The sequence below is a fragment of the Micrasema longulum genome, unplaced genomic scaffold (assembly GCF_059751315.1).
Source record: "Micrasema longulum isolate JH-2025_06_02 unplaced genomic scaffold, ASM5975131v1 h1tg002066l, whole genome shotgun sequence".
Taxonomy (NCBI): Eukaryota; Metazoa; Arthropoda; class Insecta; order Trichoptera; family Brachycentridae; genus Micrasema; species Micrasema longulum.
Window position 1 is genome coordinate 193,075 of NW_028279233.1, and position 20,059 is coordinate 213,133.

A 20,059-nucleotide genomic window follows, 5' to 3' on the forward strand; every position below is an offset into this window, starting at 1 on the left:
TAAAATACAATTCATCGCAATAAAAACCTTTAAATTAATAAATATTGTTTATTTCAAGCAATTCTCATAGATATAAAATTGAATTAATTTGCAACTGTGTTAATAAATTTTAAGCAAAGTTGTGTTTTTATGTTGTACAAAAACACAATAATATCACTCGTGTAATCACTAGAAACTATAATACATTAGTATTTGTTAGCCTTTACACATACAGCAGTCATATAATAGTGCGTAACAACATTATATTTTTTAATTCGTATCATTCCAAAAGCTTTACCAATAACAGTATTTCAATCCATAATAACGTAGATAAATCTATAAAATACATAAAGACCACAAGAAATGTTAATCCTACCACATTACACAATAATTATGGTTAATTGTATGCTAGTTACGGCAAATTAAATAATACAAAGGTGTTGTTATTTTCAAAAATGTGTCGAAAAGCTTTAATAAATACATCATAATATTATGAGGTATTACAAAAACTAGATGACTTCAAAATCAGCATTTTTGAATCTCCCGCTAAAAACAAATGTCTGTATCTTCCTCAACAAATGCTACAAAGAGGTGAGTCGTGATTAATTTGAATCATATTTTGATGTTTTGAATGCACAACTTGTCTATTTGTAGCATTCATGGAGGAGGATAAAACTATGTGTTTTTAAATGGATAACTTACAAATGCTGATTTTGAAGATACGCTGTAGTAATTATCCTGTAATATTATGTATTTTATAAGAAGAAGGAAAAGCCATGGAAAATGTGTTTTGTACCTAATAATAAGTAAGGACTTGAGATTTCGAAAAAAAATGTTTAAGCATTGTATATCTTTTAATTTCTTATTTCAAAATATGATTTTTATGTATCTCCAAAATCAATGCTCTCCGGTATGTCATCAGATGATTTAGATTCTTTCTCATCATCGCTACTTTTGTATAGGAACTCATCAATATCATCTCGAATAGTTTCAGCAGTCTCATTTATGGAGACCTTTCTCGATCTGTTAGGAGAAGATGTATTCGGTGTGAGTTCACGGTTGATAAGAGCACTTCTTGGTTTATGTGTTCTATCGCTATCCTCTCTTGAGTAAGCATATTCTTTCTGGGGGAGATTTCTTCGTGGACCGTATGTGCGTTCAAACATTAGCGGCTGCTGGTGCACTCGGCCATACATCAATTCCATCTCGTGTAAGAACTGCTCTCTCAGGAGACGCTCTTCGTCCTTCCTTGTTTGAAGCCTCATGGCAATATCACCAGAGGGGCTGAAAATTTACCAATTAAAATTATCTTCACATCACAGGTTTCACCAGTGAAAGTTTTAAAACACAACATTTATTCATTCATTTAATTATTTTCAAAACCTGTACATTAGAGTTTTCCATGCCGGTTTCCTCCTCAATACACTGTCACGCCATTTAACCTCGGATTGAAATCTTTCCTCTTCAAGAATTTTTAATACATCCGCTTCCATTTTCTTTTTAGTTGATTCAATCCGTAAAATGGCCGCCAAGTTGGATCTGTTTACGGATGGGATCTCAATAGCCGAATGAACGCGATTGCTCACTGGAGAATTTGCATGTGCTTGAGTGCCATAAAGCTTTTTCAACAAATCCTAAAAGAAATCATGCTTTTACTGAATACACAGCACAAATCCAATTAAAATTATTTTTATTCAGACTAAAAAAATTTTCTTTGAACACTCATAATCTGTCAAAGAACATCATAATACATTTATGATTTATTGAGGTGTTCAACAAAAACAAACCGGTTTTATAGCATTTTGTAAGCACATTCTACTATTGGTTCATTTTTCCAGAGAGCTTTAAAAATCAAATTTTATTTCAAAATCTTATTTATGATTATACCACACAAGAATAATAAATCAATAAAATGTAATTTTATAGGGCTATTGGAAGACATTTGGAGTAAACAATAAATATTTATATACCCCAGATGGATTTCTACTAGATTTTGTAGGTGACTTGCTTCCAGATGCAATAAATTCTTGTTTTAATTCATTGTATTCCTTGTCAATCTTCTCTTGTCTCGATGATTTTTTTCTATATTTCTTATTCTTGCTTTTTCTCATTCTTTTATCACTCCCGCTGCTCGTACTAGATATTGTGTCACTTCTCTGCTCTATTTTACGGCAGAGAATTGGAGAATCACAATACGCCTGTTTGTGTTTCTCTCGTTTAGCCATAGATGGTGGAAGTGTAGACACTTTAAGCATCTCCTCAGCGCGTATCCTGCGATTAAGGGCTCTGTAATCAATAACACCGACAAAATATTGCTGACCATTAAAATACATCCAAATATAGATAAATTTGATAAAATGATACAGTATTTAACATATATTTTTTCATTAACAGGACAAGCTGAAATAAGATAAAATTTTCAAAACTTATTGCTAAAATTAAAATAGGGCTTGAAATGGCTAAAAATGCTTATAATAATAAATTACACTTTACAAATTCTAACTCTGTGATTCTCCATATTTCAAAAATATAAATGCATTTGAGTTTGAACAAATGCATTGCAATTTAAAACTTTAAACTGATCTCTAGCAACCCAGTTTTGTAATATTATTGGTCAAAAAAAGGTCATTCTTACTGAAAAATATCAAATACAGTAAATTAAAAATTACAAAGTGTTTTTAAATGAATTCTTCATGTCCACATTTAAAACACATTACCTATAGAAATCATCCTCTCTCATTTTCTCGTAAATATAGTTGCTGAAGAGATTCTTTGGCACCGGTTTGGCTTTGAACTTCTTATTAGATACGTCAGGGGATAACAAATTGAGCTGTGGATTAGAGTGACAGAGACGGCCACCAAAACTCCTACGCTCTTCCCTCTCAGTGAATTTAAACGGTTTCATTTGAGATTGCAGTTCTGCAGTGGACTGCAGTTTTGAAATGGAACGCCTACAAATAAAATCGCCTTTTAATTTTTTTATCTTCCATAAGCTTTAACGTCAACCATTTCTACCATAAAGATTATATTCTTGGATTTAATATGTAAAAACAAGTGTCGAACTAAAACAGTGAGTAACATAAATTAATAAAAATTAAATTTTTCAAATAATATTATAACAAATTAATTATTTATAAAAAAAACACTAACACACCAAAAATAAAAGTAGAAATGTGCAAGTAACTTAGGAAAATTTTTAATATTTTCTCCTTTTTTGAAACCTTAGTTCTTGATCCTCCATTATTTTATCAAACAATGGTATTCTCGATTCTATAGGAACTGGATTGGCTCGAAACTTCCTGCTATTTTTTTTGCTCTGTAGAATGCTGTACTCCAGTTCATCAGAGTAGTCTTGTAACTGGTCTAACAACTGCTTTTCATTTTCTCTGAAACCAAGCCAAAATTATTAAAAAATAATAATTTTAAAAGAAAGATATAATATTATTTGGATGGTTTTTTTTTTTACTTCTCCGAAATCCTTGGTTTGCGGGGTGACCCAAAATTAGTCGATAAATCAAATCTTGGTGATTTTTTTACTGGGCTAGTAGGAACACTGAAAGATTTCTTAGAATATGTGTCTTCCACTTTCCTATATTTTTGAAATGGAATATTTGTATCATCTCTATATGCGTGAATATTATTACTATCATCATCCCAGGGTGCTAAAGAGCTAGCTCTATGTGCAGAATTCAAATCTGCAGTTAAATTAGAATTGAAATCACATTCAAAATGTTTAGATGTTGTAGAAGGAGACTCGTCTTTTCTGTTGCATTCTCGATAATTACTATCTGTTTTATGCAAAGCTCTTCCGTGCAAGTGAGTATTGTACTCTGTTTTTTCTTGTTTCGAATTAGATGTTCTATCGACATTCAAACATTGATTATCTTCAATTAATTTATTGGTCCAGTCTGGGGAACGTTGTATGGACTTTCCACATTTCAATAAAAGTTCATTCTTATTTTCCCGAAGCCTTTCCAATTGCAAGTAAAACTCATGATTTGATAAGTGAGTTACTTCCTTGTAGTCAGGGATACTTTTGAAAAATTCCCGGAAAGAAATTTGATCTTTTGTTTCAGTATTATCGTTAATGTCACATGAAATGGGATCCCTTTGCTTTTTACGATTGGGAGATATACTCGAAGACGTAATTCTTTCATACTTAGCAGACGGTAATCTACTAGATGGATTTAAAGGAACTTTTAAACAAGAATTTTTAAATACAGTATTTGTATGTAAACCCATTTTTGCAATGCATTAAATAAACCATTGAATTGTTCTTATCGAACTGGGGAAACTTGTTTTATATAATCTCTGACTGGGAAGTCAGATAGTAGAACCTCTTTGACACAGATTATATAGTACAAGTACTCTTTGACACATTGTTTGTTATCCTCGTATCCATGACAATAGAAAATTCATTGATTTCTTAGTTTATGAAAATAGAAAACTGAATGAATAATTAATGAAGTTGTGTTTAGTTGGCAGGTATACAAGATTCTTATTTAATAGGTACTTCAAAATTATTCTTTGCTTGAGCTTGAGGAATTATTTAATTTTAAACAAATGCATGAATAACTTGCAATGTTTATTTTGTGACTATCTATCGGGAAAATGCTGTACTTGTACTCATAATCGACTATAAAATACATTATTTTCTAACCATCCTCCATTCCCAATTAGGTCAAATCAGTTGATTTTTACTATGATGAGACTCTGAATTTTTTGTTTATTTTTATCAATTACCGTACTTTAATGATCATTTATTTATTTGTTTTAGTACCTAGGTACTATCTACATATGAATGATATTGCACAGAAATACTTAATAAATTTTCAATTTGGGTAGGTGTGTTTTTTTTTTAATATAGTGTATTGTTGCCAACATTACATAAGGAGGTAACAACCATATAAAAAACCTCTCATTATCCAATAATTTCTCAAGTTGCTCAACATTACTGTCAAAATCATTCTGGGTGTGGAGCGTTTATTCATTAAGATTGATTACAAATCGATCACATAATATTACAAATACTTATAAATAATCAAAGTCACAAAATCTTTCGGTTATTTATAAACTATTACTATATTTACTAAGGTAGACATTTACAGTTTTAAAAACATAAAAAAAGTATTGAAATGTATTCACCATTTTAATTTTAAGTGGGTTTTTTTCTTCTTCTCTGCCTTTATTTGGTTTTATTTTATGTTCTCCTTGATATATATGTTTGACTAACGTGCATAAATCCTGGGTACGATTCTTAATAGAGCAAGCAAAACATTTATTTGAAGGGTTGTTTTCATGTTAATATTTTATCGTTTCCCTATAATAATATTTAAAGCATAAGACTAATCGTTTTAGGATAAAATGTTCAGTATGAGTTAAAATTGTCCCAATGTAGTATTTTACGCAGAGAAAGGATTTTGATTGATCCATGCAATGCCAATACGCCAATAGGTAAACCAATTTGTGGTTCCGCGATAGTGTGGTGAACTCAGGTTTTAGAGGTTCAAACCTTTCTCTACCGAAATTCGATTGACATTTTTTTAGCACATTTGTTGACGACTTTTTGAAAATAGCCACAGAATCGGATTATTTGAGTACTTAAAAATAAACGCAAAGGTTTATCTTTTTAAAAAAATGATCGAACGTGATCATTAAACGAGTCACAGTGATGTTTATGAACACAAGTTGTTAATTGTCAGTTGTCAAAATGAACCGTACTTTATATTTACGGTCTTGCTATAAAAATTGTACAGTTTTAAACAAGATTAACAAAAGGCTTATTTCTTCTATTCAAAATGTGGACGTAGATAAAGAAAACCATTATGATATTGTTATTGCTGGGGGAGGAATGGTGGGATGTACACTAGCATGCACTTTAGGTTAGAATAATTTACTTATTTAGTTTTTTTTTTATCCTAGATATTAGTAATTGTACTATTATTATTTACTGCTGCAAATCAAGTTAAGTGTTTTAAAAAAAACATATGTTTCATTATAATTAATGTTTTTTTTTGTTATTTTCTTAGCAAAAAACACTAAGCTTTCATCCCAGCGCATATTACTGCTTGAAGGAAGTCCGGAACAGAAATTCACTTTAAAAGAACAGTATAGTAATCGAGTATCAGCAATCAACCACAACACCAAGAAGCTAATGAATTCTATTGGTGCATGGAAACACATTGAAGAGATGAGATGTAGACCCATTAAAAACATGCAGGTATGTGTATAGGTAATTACTCAAATTATGTTATCAAGCTTCTTCGTTCCTAGGTTTTCATTGCTATTCAGATGAATACCACTACACAGCTCGCCCACCACATACCGCACACCGCATTCAAGGACACGAGTCTCCTTGGCGGTGCCCACATACACGGAAAAGTTGCTCGTTGCCAAACGATAAAAGCTGCCCAAAGGAGCTCTCTGTAATCTGGTAGCCTTAGCATCTTTGTGCTGAAAGAAGTCACCAGATCTGCATTTCCGACAGGACCTTTAACATGGCCACGGATAGTAGCGAGAAGCTCCATTTAGTTCCTCGGGATATGTTCAGAAGATTGATTAGGATATCCACAGTCGCACGAAGGGGAATCAACAATATTGAAAACAAATCATTTGTCATTAAATTTACCATGACCTGATAAAAATTGCCTAGTCTAGTGATCGTGAAAACCCAAGAAGATTTTAAGCGGTGACAGATTGAAGGGAAAAAAGAAAGGTAACCCTCCCTGAAGGGGAAGATTCCCATCGCAATTGCCAAGCATCAAGAAGAGCATTCAAAGACATTTTTTTTATATCCAATTGAGACATTCCTTCAGTTGAGAGTAGACAGATGCCACCAATAACAGATGAATACCTTGATTTCTATCAATATTATTTGCATAATGACAAATTATAAACTACAACAGATCACACAAGGAGTGGCCCTAAGTGTGGCATACCGCTTCATGGTTTAAAAAAAAAAAAATTTCGACAGTAAAATTATTCGTTTTTAATTTATGTAAATACAGTATGTATTTAATAATGTGAGTTCTTCATCGTCCTCAAACTTTTATCTGCACAGTGCATTTTTAAATAAAATGCAGCATATTTCAATTATCTGTCACCGGAAGGTAAGATCAATCTTACGCTTTAGGTGCCAATCCAGAAGATAATTAAATACTTCAGTGTGAATCCACCTTCCCAGGAATGACCTCCGAGGTGTACATTTCTCTTGTATTCTCTTATATACTCAATGTGTTTTTATTGGTGTTTTTAGTGTGTGTATACATTTACCAATTTAGTAAAAAAAAAAAGACTTGTCAACACTAATTGATCGGTTGATTTACAAAATCTTGTGACGTCTTCAAGGTAGTTCATTTTTTCATACGTTTTTGAGATATTTCATTTTCATAAAATAAATAAAACAACTTTGTTTTTAACCATTAATTTTTATTTTTCACCGACCGGTTTGCCGTTCACCTTCCCAGGAATGACTTCCGAGAGGTGTACATATTGGTGTTTTTAGTGTGTGTATATATGTACCAATTTAGTAAAAAAAAAATGACATGCCAACTCTAATTGATCGGTTGATTTACAAAATCTTGTGACGTCTTCAAAGTAGTTCATTTTTTCATACGGTTTTGAGATATTTCATTTTCATAAAATAAATAAAACAACTTTGTTTTTAACCACTATTTTTTATTTTTCAAAGCAAACCGGTCGGTGAAAAATAAAAATTAGTAGTTAAAAACAAAGTTGTTTTATTTATTTTATTATAATGAATAACCACAAAGGTAGTGCTGAAAATATAAACTTTATATTTCATTTTCATTTTGCCTTACAATTAAATGCTCTAATTTTTGCCGCATGCAAAAAAACATTATACCAAATTTCCCACAGCACTGAACTTCCCCAGTACTTCGCCTATTAGGCAACGCCTGAAATAACTCATAAGCATAAATATTTTTTATGCTTCTCTGTATACCGAAAAATATTTTGAGTGTGTCTAAATGTTTGCAGACAAGACTGCATTTCACCCTTTACGAAGTTATGAAGATTGAAATTTATTACAACAGAGAGGGAATAGTATTTTCAGGCGTCAAGTGAAATAATTCAACCATATGAATCTTACTCGCATCAATAAAGGTTTCGCCTCTTTTACTTCACAAAAGTCCACAGATGAAAGAGTAGAGGAAATTTGGACATTCAAACATAGGAAGGAATAGAATAAATTAAAATGTATTAATATATAATGAATGTAAGCAATAGACACCATAATCTTGTATAATGTTTTTACTGTTGGTGTTTTCTAAACTTTTTCATTTGTTTGTTTTTTATTTTTTTAATAATTTTTTTTATTAATTTTTATTACATTTTTTATTTAGTTTTGGTTAGACTGTAAGAAATTGCTAGTGGCAATAAGTCCGCCATTTAACTGTGTATACCTTTGTTATTATATTTGTAAGTATGACATTGTATAGTATGGTTAGTAAAAAAATAACTAACTAACTAACTAACCATCACGCCATTTCCCCAGAGGGGTAGGCAGAGAGGATAGAACGCCACACCACTCTGTCCTGGCACACTTCCTTTGCTTCCTTCACATTCATACATCTTCTCATGCACGCACGTCGATTATTCCGACTTTTCACATGACCACTTTCAAGAATTTGTTGTACTTGATCATGCCATGTCTTTCTCGGCCTTCCTCGACTTCTACAACCAGACACATTCGCATCATAAATCTTTTTAGCCGTTCTTTCATCATTCATTCGCTCCACATGACCGAACCATCGCAAAAGACCTTTCTTAATTTTGTCGATAATGCTTAACTCAGCCTTGCATTCTGCTCTAATTTCGACATTAGGGCACCTATCATACATTGTTTTTCCGCACATTCGCCTGAGGGATCGCATTTCAACAGCATTTAGTCTACTTTCGTCCCTTTTTTTCCAACTCCATGCTTCGCTTCCATACATTAGGGTTGGTACCAGAACTCCATTATGAACTGCTAATTTAGCCTCTTGCGATAGACACTTATTTGCTACGACAGACTTTAAGGCACCATTAACTCTGTTACCGGCACTAACCCTCCTTTCAATATCCTTGTCCATATTTCCATCTCTAGTAAACGTACTACCCAGATATACAAATTCTTCGACCTGTTTCAAACTATCTCCATTTACTACAATCTTACATTCAGTCATAGTTACATTTCTTTCAAAGACCATGACGTTCGACTTTTGCACATTCATTAGCAAATCACTCTCCTTGCACACTTCGTAAACCTTAGTAACCAAGGATTGCAGTTCCTCTTCGCTGTCAGCTAGGAGGACTGCGTCATCGGCGTACAGAAGGCAACTGACAGTTAGATTACTCATTTTCGCTCCCACATCCATACTTTTCAATTCTTTCATACATTTATCCATGTATATGTTGAATAACCACGGTGACATTACACATCCCTGTTTGACTCCTTTAGGGATGTCAAACCAGGAAGTTAATGACCCATTTACCCTTACACACGCTACACTATCTTTGTACAAGGAAGCAATAGCGCGGACAAGGTTGTCACTCACTCCATACTCCGATAGAACCATCCATAATTTTTTCCTATCAACTCGATCAAATGCTTTTTGCAAATCAACAAAAGCGCAAAAAAGCTTCTGGTTTTTCGCCAAAAACTTTTCTGTCATATTGCGTAATGCAAATATTTGATCCATACATCCTCTACCATTCATAAATCCACTCTGTACATCCCATACTTTCTCCTTGGTCACGTTTCTTACTCTTTCTATCAGTATTCTTCCATACATTTTGCCGACAGCGCTCAGAAGACTGATAGCTCTGTAATTCCCACACTCCGCCTTAGAACCCTTTCCCTTGTATAACGGCATAACAACTGCCCTCCTCCAATCAGGTGGAGTCCTTTCCTCCTTGAGACACAAGTTAAAAAGTTTATGTAGCCATGTGAGAATTAATTTGCCACCCGACTTAATAAACTATGCTGCAATACAGTAAAAAAAAATAATATTATTATTAATGCTGAATGTTGCACTGTATGAAAGTGATCACTTAAACCAGCCAATGACAGGTTACAATCCCTGTAAATGCCTAGACTTTCATATTACAAGAACCTCCACGGTGTAGTGGTCAAGACCTTGACTTGTTCACGGAAAGTTCCGGGTTCGATTCTCGGTGAGAACACAAAAAACGTGATTTTTCTCAATCCTGGGTGTTCTGTGATATAATTCTGGCCTGTTGTGGTGCAAAAAAAATGTAACGTAAAAAAAAAAGTAAAAATATCCAGCACTATTTCTGTACAATACTTTCTCTACAGTAAAATGGATAATTTATATCTAATCCCGATCTTTATTTACAGGTCTGGGACTCCTGCTCCGATGCCATGATCACCTTCAACAAGGACAACCTGGAGAGCGATGTCGCCTACATTGTGGAGAATGACGTTCTTCTTCATGCTGTGAATACGGAACTGACATCCTGCGAAGCCCCGAACCCTGTGACTGTGATCCACAGCGCCAAAATAGCCGATTATGATCTTCCGAGCTGCGAAGGGGGGAAACCTATCATCAAGTTGGAGGATGGAAACGTCTACTCCTGCAACCTTTTGGTAAGTGAATTTAAAATACTAATACCCCACCTTCCTGCACGACATCACACCTGCGCGCATGCGTGAAGTGGCCGCGGAATGTTGCCAAACCGCGAGAAATATAATATCATAACACAAATCTAAGATAATTTTGTGTTATGTTTTACCACAAAAAACGTTTTATAAGTAAGCTGGACTATACAGTTTAATATTAAACTAAGACTTATAAATAGAAAGCCGGGTAAAAAATTCAACTACCCTGGCAATTCTAACAAAACTTTTATGTGTCGTATTATCAGCGCTATGATTTTTAAAGTTTTGTATTTCTGAAATTTATCCGCATGGACGTCTCAAGTTCTTTTCTAACTACTAACTAAGTAAATAATGTCGGTCTCGTGGTGTAGTGGTCAGCGCGTTTGCCTACCATGCAAGAGGTCTCGGGTTCTATTTCCGGCATGGTTGATATGAAATATTTATCTGAAAAGGTGTTTTTACAATATAGTATTTCATAGACCCTGGACTGGCACCTGAAGCGTAACACTGATCATCTTACCTTGATGTAACAAAAATGATCAAGATACGCTGCGATTGGTGTACCAATACAGTGCCCAATGCACCATTTGGTGCGGAATGGGGAATGATGATGATGCAATAATGAACAGCCGAAATATTTTTTTAATAATGTATTTTTAAAAACAGAAAAGTAAATATGTATCCTGATAAAAATCTATCTAAATAATGTCAACTTTGTTCTTCGCTATTTTTACTCAGACTTTCAATTTTGGATTCAAACGAAGCCATCTTTGCTTCAATAGATTTCTGAAACTGCTCCATCTTTTCACACAGTTCTGCTATCTGCTTCGCGACACTTGTGCCCTCCGGCTCTCTGTTGACAGAAGATGTCTTGAATGTCCTCGGTCCTAAGTTTGTTATATCCGAAGTAGTTCTGGGTCTCAGCCCCGTATTGTTTTTGTTCACGATCGATTGGTGTCTATAGTTAATGGTCATATTCCGATCCGATATGATAGGCGTCCCTTGACAGATCTTGTTGTTCCGCATTGCGGCTTTAGCCTGCTCTTTTTTGCTCGCCACCAGTTTGTATATGCTCGTGATTAAACTCCGTGGTATCTGTAAATAAGAATTTAAAACAACAATAAAATCACGTGAATTGTAACATATAGCAAAACATCACTGTCTATATCACCATTGTTGTGTAACTGTTGTATCAAATGGCTTCTAATTTATATATCAAATATTACTTGTTTTAAAGCGTAATCTTTATCAGCCGGAATCTGAACTCAATTCATTACATACAATTATTTATTTTTAAATTTGAATTACATCCATTTTGATTAATCTTTAAAACCAAAACAGAGAAAAATTTATACAACATTTTATATGCATAAAATTGCAATGAGTATTCGCTTTTTGGTTTTATGTCTATATCTAGTAATAAAAAGTGTTTTTCTTTTTACTTTTGGTAGTGTCATCATCAAACTACAAATTGGAAAAAAAAAACCATCAATATTTTTTGCCGATAATTACAAAATATAATGAGTATTTTTCCTTCTACTCACCCTATTCTCTCTGGGATCGTTCGGTCTGATGACCAGGGCCCAGCGGTAGGGCTCCGACAGAAGTAGGGCCCCCTTGTGGAGTAGGGCCAGTACCCTCAGGGGCATCCATCGCAGCAAGGGACTGAACAGGAGGCTCTCCATCCTAGCCACCTCCCCGGCTTGTCTGACCAGTCGGTCCAAACCTGCACTCTCTTGTAAAGCCTGCAATATGAAAATATTATTTTCTCCAGCACAAGTTATTTAGGACTTTTAGGAAATGGTCTGGTGGAAGGAGCGTAAGACTGATCACCTTACCTTCATGTAACAAAAAATGATCAAGATACGTTGCGATTGGTGTACCAGTGCAGTGCTCTATGCACCATAAGGTGCGGAAAGGGATTTCTTATTTTATCTGTGTATTTTTCATTGAGGCATTTGCACATATTCCTATAGCTCGTTAAACATGTCAGACATAATTATTTATTCATAAAAAAAATTTCCACATAGTTAACAACGATTAATAATATAAATAATGTGACCTCACTGGGGTTACCCACGCTCAGGACACTTAAGAATTTACTTTTTAAAAATATTTTTACATGTGAGAATATACAAAGAAGACTTAATATACAGAGATAATTAACAAAATGTACATACAGTTTTATACCCTACGTATTTATGTTTATATTTCTATTTATGTTTACCTATATTATTTATATTAAAAAACGCTCAATAACATAATCGAGTTGTGGTCCTGTGGCTAGTGTCTCGGACTCACGGACTAAAGGTCTGTGGTTCGAATCTCTCTACCTCAACTCGATTCCATTTTCTAATAGTGAGTTATTTACAACTCGTAGAAAATGGCCCTCATAATTAAATAATTGGGGAAATCATAAGAACGCAACTATTCCTTTTTTCAAAAAAAAAAAAAGAACGAAAACATAACATAAACTATACATTTGTGGAGCGCTTGATTCAGTATTGGTTTGAGCGAATCAGACAATCCATTTTACTTCTACCCAGTTCCACTATCCATTTTTTTATAGCCTTTTTGAACATTTTCTCGTTACTGATTGTTTTAATGGATAGTGGAAGTAGGCTATAGATTTTAATTGCATAATACTCAAAATCCCTTTGTCGGAAAGTGGTAGTTTGTATTTGTTTAAGTTATCTTCGTGTTGAGGATCTAGTAATTATATTATTTGTATGTGTTGTATTGTTGGGGTTATGTCTTTCGTTTGAGTGAGAATAGTTTTTGAATCTGTAAGCGAGTATTGTTTTAGTGTATAATTGCTTATATCATATTATAATGTTATTTAACATAATATAGGTATAATTATAATAATAAAAATAAAAATACTTCATAGTTTTATTTCACTTTTATTTATAATTATTTTATAATTTTTTTACCAGTGACTGGGTTTCGTCGTGACCGACATCGTCAGACTGGTGACGGTGACTGGTGACGTGACCCGGTCACTGGTAAAAAAATTATAAAATATTTATAAATAAAAGTGGAATAAAACTATAAAGTATTTTTATTATTATAATTCAAATGCAGTTCCACCAAGAAATGTCAGTAGAAAAACTCAATATATTAATATAGGTATAAGTTGACAGAATGGAAAGACATGTACTGCCGGTGTTTTTGGACAGGAGCCGCCTGTGCATAGAAGTGAGGGATTCAGAATGTATAAATGTGCATAAAAAATATTTAAAATACCGACAATAAATTTAATCACACCTGAATATCGCTGACAGCCAAGCCGACCAGTAAGTTAGTCAGGATTATGGTAACGAGAAGCACGAAGGTGATGAAGAGGGCGTGAGCTGTACCCGGATAGAGTATTTCTAAGGTGTTATCATCAGGGTAGAACAGGTCCTCGTACTCCACCTCGCCGGACATCATGACAATAGTCTTCAGGAAACTCAGGAAGATGTTGAAGAACGGCTTGAAGTTCGCAAACAGGACGCCGAAGGAGAAGGCAAAGGCTATCAGTAGACAGGAGTACGCCAACAGAAATTTGGAAAAATTTACTGAAACTGATGACAAAACATTCATTAGAAAAACAAGTTTATTTCTACAAAATAACTAAACAAATGAACGCTGGTTTAAGAAACATAATGCGTAAACATGTAAAATCATTTATTTTCTTTATTCCCTTATTCCTAACATTGACTACCTAATGTTTTTACTTCAGTCTGTTCAACTCGCACCAAGTTCAAAGATTTGCCTCTTTTTTTAGCACTTATGCCATATTGTTTTAATGACCTACGTAAATCATTCCATTGTCATACAACTTAATGTTCGTATTGTTGTCATATTGCATCTGAGCGATAATAATGAACCAACAGCAAAAAAAAATTACATATATGTTTACTTTAACTACTTAATTAATTTGTTGTATAAATAATTACTTGTAAATTGCTGTAATAAATATGTAAAAAAATAATAAAATAAGTCCAAAATTGTCTTTTTTTAGTTAAGTACGAGTATGCAGAATTGTTTCTGAATATATTTCCGATCTGCACAATTTATGGCATAATTCCTAAAAATGTTCATGTAGCCTTAAAAGCAAAAATTACAGTTTTAAACGTTTTTTTTTCAAATTTAAGAAATAAAATTGGCACAATGATCATTATGCCATTGTTATTTCTGAAAACATTTCAAACTAGATAGCACAAATAAGCAAACTTTACGTCGTGCCTTTGTTTTTACGAATAGTGTGGGTGTTACGAAGTTTACTTAGGTGGGTGTGGGTAAAACTGCTCTATAAAAATGGGTTTTCTGAGTTATGCCACTATGATTGCAATGTCCAAAAATACATTTTTAAAACCCTTGAAAGAAAATCATCCGTTCCGATTTGAATTATATCAGTCAGCTCTTTATGTTCATGGCATCGCTTATTCCGATGTTTAGTGAATAAGTTGTTTTACCCGTCGCAAACATTTGAACATAGAGTCCAAACATGGGGAACCTTCCGACAATAAGCATCAGCTCCACCCATGCCAAGAAAATTCCTATTGCAGCTGCGTGATGTTGCCAAGTTGAGAGATCCATTTTAATATTGTCTTCCTCGCCGGGAACCTTAAAAGAATATATAAACAACATTATAGTATTTTGATAAAACAAGTTAGGCTGATGAATTTGATTCTTCTATCTAATTTAAGAGCCATTGTCGTTCAGTCGTAAAAACCCGTGTTAGAAAATGGTAAACAGACTGTGGTAAAATCAAAACTCCCGACATGGAGTTCGCGACTGCGACATTACTAATCGACTACATATAATCCATCTCATATATTAATCGCCCGTCAGCAATATCGCTGAACTGGCCGTTCTGGGGATCTCTCTTTATGTATTTTATCAATTTGATCATTTATACATAAATTTCAATTTACAATTCTACCCAAATCTGTTACAAGTCATAGATAGTACTATTTGTTTTACCACTCCTCTGGTACTTTGTTGTATGCTCTTGGATTGGTATTGTAATATAAAATTTTGTGGAATTAATATATATGTAAATAATTTTTGAAATTTCCTTGTGAGGCGCATGATGATATCTTAAAAATGTGGGCGTGTGCTTTTTTCTTCTGTATGTATCATTGTTTTACTAATATGGATCTGATGGACATTAAAACAATGAATTGGTTGCTTGGGTGTCAAAACGGTTTATTTATAGTCACTCTTGTTACCGATTTATCCTCTAGCTAAAAGATCTACCGTAGTTTTAGCTACGCCTCCCCATCCTATACCGTGACGCATGCATTCAAGTTAGTTTCTCTCACCGCGCACATGAAGACGCTGATGATTACCATCCACTGCAACCAGTTCTCGCCCTGGTTAAAGTAGACCACCGGGCTGTGCAGCACCTGGAACAACTCGCGCATGACGAGCAGCAGATTGAGCCCTATGAGAAGGTAGCCGACGACCTTGACTATCAGCGGCACTTGACACTCGATGACAACGGAGCTCCGGTTCTGGGGGGGACAGTCGCGAAGATACACACCTGAAAACAAACTCTTTGAAGATATGTGCCGAATTCAACCTTTATGAGCTCTTCATCGAGATCGAGATCAATTGGAAGATTGAAAATGCAACTGTTAGCGTTTATTTTGAGAAATAATAGGATCGAATTCGTCATCATCATTCCCTTTATCCGCACCTAATGGTACACACGACTCTGCATCAGAACATCAACTGCAAAGTATCTCGATCAGTAAAATAATCAGTCTTACGTTTCAGGTTTCATACGCCCAGGTCTACTTATTATTCTAGAGTAATAACACAATTTTAAATAAATATTTCATATCAACCATCTCGGGAATCGAACCCGAGACCTTCGGCGTGGTAGGCAAACCTGCTGATCATTAGATTGAGAGGCAATGGGTGGTAAATAATTAACGCAAAAGTGTTCTTCATTATTTTTTTATAATTCCTAAATATCTCTAATCGTCTAGCTCTTGAGTCATTAATTCATTGAACGTCTGCTCCATATCACAATGTGAGTCACGGAATGACCTCGTAGACCCAACTCTGACTAACTCTGTTGATGTGTGGGTTTTGTTAAAATGTATTATTATTGTTATTGCACTTCACCCCAGACTTGGAATTTCCAGTTGTTTGTTGTGAGTCACAAAATTTACGCAGTTTGTCAAGAACCTGCTTTTTCTCCGGTTTAGAAATAATTAGGACTTGACGAGATCCGACACAAGTTGGTTATTCCAAAGTTTTCTGCTATCGGTAATAATTTATTAAGCCAAATTCATTTAGCGGTCTTCCGAAATAAGGCAGACCGTTTCGGTAATTTTGTTTCTAAGAGTAACAATTTGATCGGGAATATTTTTAACTTGGTATAATAATGCGAATGCCTATTCTTATTTAGCTTAATTTCTTAACTATTTTTCAACATAATCACCAGATTTTTCAACGCATTTTTGTTGACGACTTATCCAATTTTGGAATCCAGCTTCAAAGAAGTCCGCCGCCAGTCCGTGGAGAAATTTGGTGACCGCTTCCTGCACTCTTTCATCTGTCTCGAAACGTTGTCCACCCAAGTGTTGCTTTGATTTCGGAAATAAGTGGAAGTCACTCGGTGCAAGATCAGGGCTGTAGGAGCCTGGTCAACGAGATCCCAGCCAAAATTTTGCGCGTTGTCGTGGTGCAGTCTAACGCCTTTCGTCAGTCTTCCTCTCCGGCGATTTTGGATGGCTCTTCTGAGTTTTTTCAAGGTCTCGCAATAATTTTCCGAATTTATTGTGGTCCCTCGAGTCATAAACTCAACAAGCAGGACAGTCACCAAATTCGTCCATGGACTGGTATGATCAGCGACCAATTATTTATCTACATTCTGAACAATAAAAACGAAAGCTACGTCTAATAGATTTCCTTTCAGATACTTAGGTATTCAATACTCGTATATTGAGTGGTTTATTTTACTATTTAACTTTCAATCATTGACAAAGCATCCCTAATGCCTATCCTTGGCGTGTTTAAATCTGATAATGTGATACTTTTTATATTCCTTAAAAAAATAAATACAAATTATCGTAGTTTTAATTTTTTGCATTACGTAATATCCTTTTTATAATACTCACCGAGAATATAGACGCTGAACAGCATAACAAAAATCGCGTGGCATACTAAACTAGCGAAGAAAAACTTCCTGATCCGTTTCCACTTGAGGTGGAGAAAGGTTTCACAGAGAGGATGCTTCAGGACGTCTCTTTGTCCCACTTCCACGAAGGACAGAAGCAGGCTGCTCTCACTTCGGGCCTGTCCTACCATGCCCCCCAATCTGTAATCAACGCACACATTATACACTGATGAAAGGCTTCCGTAAATTTCCCTGATTATTGTTTTGAAATTGTTTGAAGCTCTAAAGAAATTATTATTCAAAGTACCGTAATCCTTGCCCAAAGCGTGCCAAAACCAATGCGATTATTTTGATGTCATAAAGCGAATGGATTCAATACTCTGGTACCCTGAAATTTGGAATGAAGTTTTAGTGTATCTCTAATTTAGCGATTTCGCAATAATTGTATGATGTTGATATGGTCTCAGGCATCATCCTTAAAAATCAATCTTGAAGCAACTTTATATTTGCGTATCTAACCTATTTATTGGTCCGTGTTGTTATTTCAGATATTTAAACAATAAATTGTTATTAGTTTAAGCGTTAGTTCCGCATTATGTTCTGTAAGCTCTCCGACTACCTGTTGTAAAATTATCAAAAAATGAATATCGATAGTAGTGAAGTGTATAAAACAAGCTGTAAACCAAAATATGTCGATAGTAGTGATGCGTGTAAAACAAGCTGTAAACCAAAAAGCAATGTTTGCAGTGTGATCGATCTCTCGGAATACTTACATATTCAAATTCTCTCCTGGCTTCTCAGTCCTGAAATAAGCATATTGGTTTATTTCATTTGCAAATTTTGAAAAGCTATGCACAGTAATCGTAATATTCTTTATTTTATCCTCACCAATTTGCGATTTGCTTCCTTTTCGCATTGTGTTTGATCCTCGTTTAAGTACATAATTCACAATAATGTTAGTATTAGGCATGCATTTTGCATCGATAAATTTTTGCGTTTCTGAATAATAATCGTAAAATTATTTCGATATTTACTCAAGCCAACAGAGGGGTGTTTCAAAAGTGTTCAAACCTTGCAGCAAGTGGCACCAGTGGCCTGAAGTCTAGTTTCAATTCACAATCCACATCACCGATCTCGTGATCCACCACCCTGATAGCATCGTCGAACTTCTTGATGTAGTGGGGTAGGACTTCTGGAGTTCTTCGAACTATGAAAGAAAGTGCAGAATGGCCACCTTTTGTCCTCATTGTGACGTCGCCACCGTAATCTAAAACAACGTCATAGATTTTAACGAATGCCCAGAACAGATCAATCTCATTGCTACAGAGCTAAAGTTAAAAGTACAAAGGGATGTCAGTTTCATACACACTGAAGAGAAAAATCAATAGAACGGATATTTCCTGTTAATTTTCGAAACCACGGTTGCTTATGGAAACTCCGGAATAGTGCGATTTTTTTTTAAAATTTCACAATAGGTCGCTCTTAATTTATTATTTGCTGTAAAATATTTGTTTATTTGTTTAAATTTAATGTTGTGCACACAGTGCTATGTTAATATAAATCTAGACAATATTACGAACAAAAAATAAACCTAACACAGCACCAATTACGTACACAACACAATATATGAAACAACTATCTAACAGTACAACAAGATGTAAGAAAAATTTGTGCTATGTGTGAATTTACTAGTGATTGTGTTTTTATTGTTGTGAGTATGAAATGTAGTGCGTGGAGTGAGGTGTATGGATTGATGTGTATAAGATGTGATGTTTATGTAGTGTGTATTCTGGTAGTACCTAGTTTAGTATTAATTGTTTCTGTTTATTTTCAAAGAGGCTAAATGATACTAATATTACAGTAACTTTAAACTTTGAAGTAGGGCACACATAAGCAAATTCCCTTATGTGCTCCAATAATAACAATAATAATATTAGTAATACTAAACATTAAAATCTATAAGACTCAGCTTCCGTTTGTAGCAGAGACCTGAGTCGTTAAAGATGTCTAAATCGTACATCTTCTCAATTTTAGAAAAGTTACTAACTGCTCTTCCTAAGAGCGAATTTTGAGCTGCTCTGGTGTTGCATTTGTTGTAGCTCAGTAATACAGTATGTCGAGTGCGACGAATAGGAGTATTAAAGTATATAATATTTATGTGGAGGCAGCTACTGAAAAATAATTAGAAATGAAGGATTAGGCGCCGAATCGGAGTCGTAGGTATCATGGATTGAACAGCAGAATCAAAATGTCAGGGGGCAGGACACTTGGTGAGACAAAATGATAACAGGTGGACACCCAGAGTAATAATGTGGAGACCATGGGCAAAAAAAGAGGTG

At 34.4% G+C, this 20,059-nt stretch overlaps 3 protein-coding genes across 10 annotated transcripts in view; 1 reads left to right on the forward strand and 2 right to left on the reverse strand.

The window, feature by feature from the left end:
• Nucleotides 1-34: 34 nt before the first annotated feature.
• Nucleotides 35-4,926, reverse strand: LOC148273125 (uncharacterized). 3 transcript variants are annotated; one of them, XM_088239111.1, is made up of 6 exons: nt 3,446-4,926; nt 3,201-3,365; nt 2,697-2,930; nt 1,950-2,265; nt 1,369-1,613; nt 35-1,263 (listed from the first exon to the last, which is right to left on the reverse strand). In XM_088239111.1, the coding sequence occupies exons 1-6, from the start codon at nt 4,219-4,221 to the stop codon at nt 861-863; spliced, it is 2,139 nt and encodes a 712-aa protein (XP_088095237.1). In that variant the 5' UTR covers nt 4,222-4,926; the 3' UTR covers nt 35-860. The 3 variants fall into 3 exon arrangements, with proteins under 3 accessions (XP_088095237.1, XP_088095238.1, XP_088095239.1); XM_088239112.1 differs by lacking the exon at nt 3,446-4,926 and having other exon boundaries at nt 3,134-3,241; XM_088239113.1 differs by lacking the exons at nt 35-1,263; nt 1,369-1,613; nt 1,950-2,265 and having other exon boundaries at nt 2,841-2,930; nt 3,134-3,365.
• A 723-nt stretch (nt 4,927-5,649) lies between these two features.
• LOC148273126 (ubiquinone biosynthesis monooxygenase COQ6, mitochondrial-like) lies at nt 5,650-11,244 on the forward strand. The gene is made up of 3 exons (XM_088239108.1): nt 5,650-5,861; nt 6,009-6,199; nt 10,340-11,244. The coding sequence occupies exons 1-3, from the start codon at nt 5,690-5,692 to the stop codon at nt 10,652-10,654; spliced, it is 678 nt and encodes a 225-aa protein (XP_088095234.1). The 5' UTR covers nt 5,650-5,689; the 3' UTR covers nt 10,655-11,244.
• Nucleotides 11,245-11,308: 64 nt separating this feature from the next.
• pyx (transient receptor potential channel pyrexia) overlaps nt 11,309-20,059 on the reverse strand; it is a 28,542-nt gene continuing 19,791 nt past the window's right edge. The window contains exons 8-15 of one of the 6 annotated variants that reach the window (XM_088239103.1): nt 18,792-18,987; nt 18,494-18,523; nt 17,722-17,921; nt 15,913-16,133; nt 15,061-15,211; nt 13,868-14,166; nt 12,145-12,345; nt 11,309-11,695 (exon numbers count right to left, since the gene is read on the reverse strand). In XM_088239103.1, the coding sequence (XP_088095229.1) occupies nt 11,309-11,695; nt 12,145-12,345; nt 13,868-14,166; nt 15,061-15,211; nt 15,913-16,133; nt 17,722-17,921; nt 18,494-18,523; nt 18,792-18,987 (1,685 nt within the window). Of the gene's footprint in view, nt 11,696-12,144; nt 12,346-13,867; nt 14,167-15,060; nt 15,212-15,912; nt 16,134-17,721; nt 17,922-18,018; nt 18,161-18,493; nt 18,524-18,608; nt 18,988-20,059 lie in introns of those variants that run through there. The other 5 variants (XM_088239104.1, XM_088239105.1, XR_015824685.1 and 2 more) reach the window with 5 other exon arrangements.

Bases quoted from the DNA above. Each gene is read 5' to 3' on its own strand.
- LOC148273126 (XM_088239108.1), top strand. From the start codon at position 5,690: ATGAACCGTACTTTATATTTACGGTCTTGCTATAAAAATTGTACAGTT. The intron at 5,862-6,008 runs GTTAGAATAATT...TTATTTTCTTAG, and splicing joins TACACTAGCATGCACTTTAG to CAAAAAACACTAAGCTTTCA. The intron at 6,200-10,339 runs GTATGTGTATAG...CTTTATTTACAG, and splicing joins GACCCATTAAAAACATGCAG to GTCTGGGACTCCTGCTCCGA.
- LOC148273125 (XM_088239111.1), bottom strand. From the start codon at position 4,221: ATGGGTTTACATACAAATACTGTATTTAAAAATTCTTGTTTAAAAGTT. The intron at 2,266-2,696 runs GTAATGTGTTTT...TATTGATTACAG, and splicing joins AGAGAGGATGATTTCTATAG to AGCCCTTAATCGCAGGATAC. The intron at 1,264-1,368 runs GTACAGGTTTTG...GTAAATTTTCAG, and splicing joins CCGGCATGGAAAACTCTAAT to CCCCTCTGGTGATATTGCCA.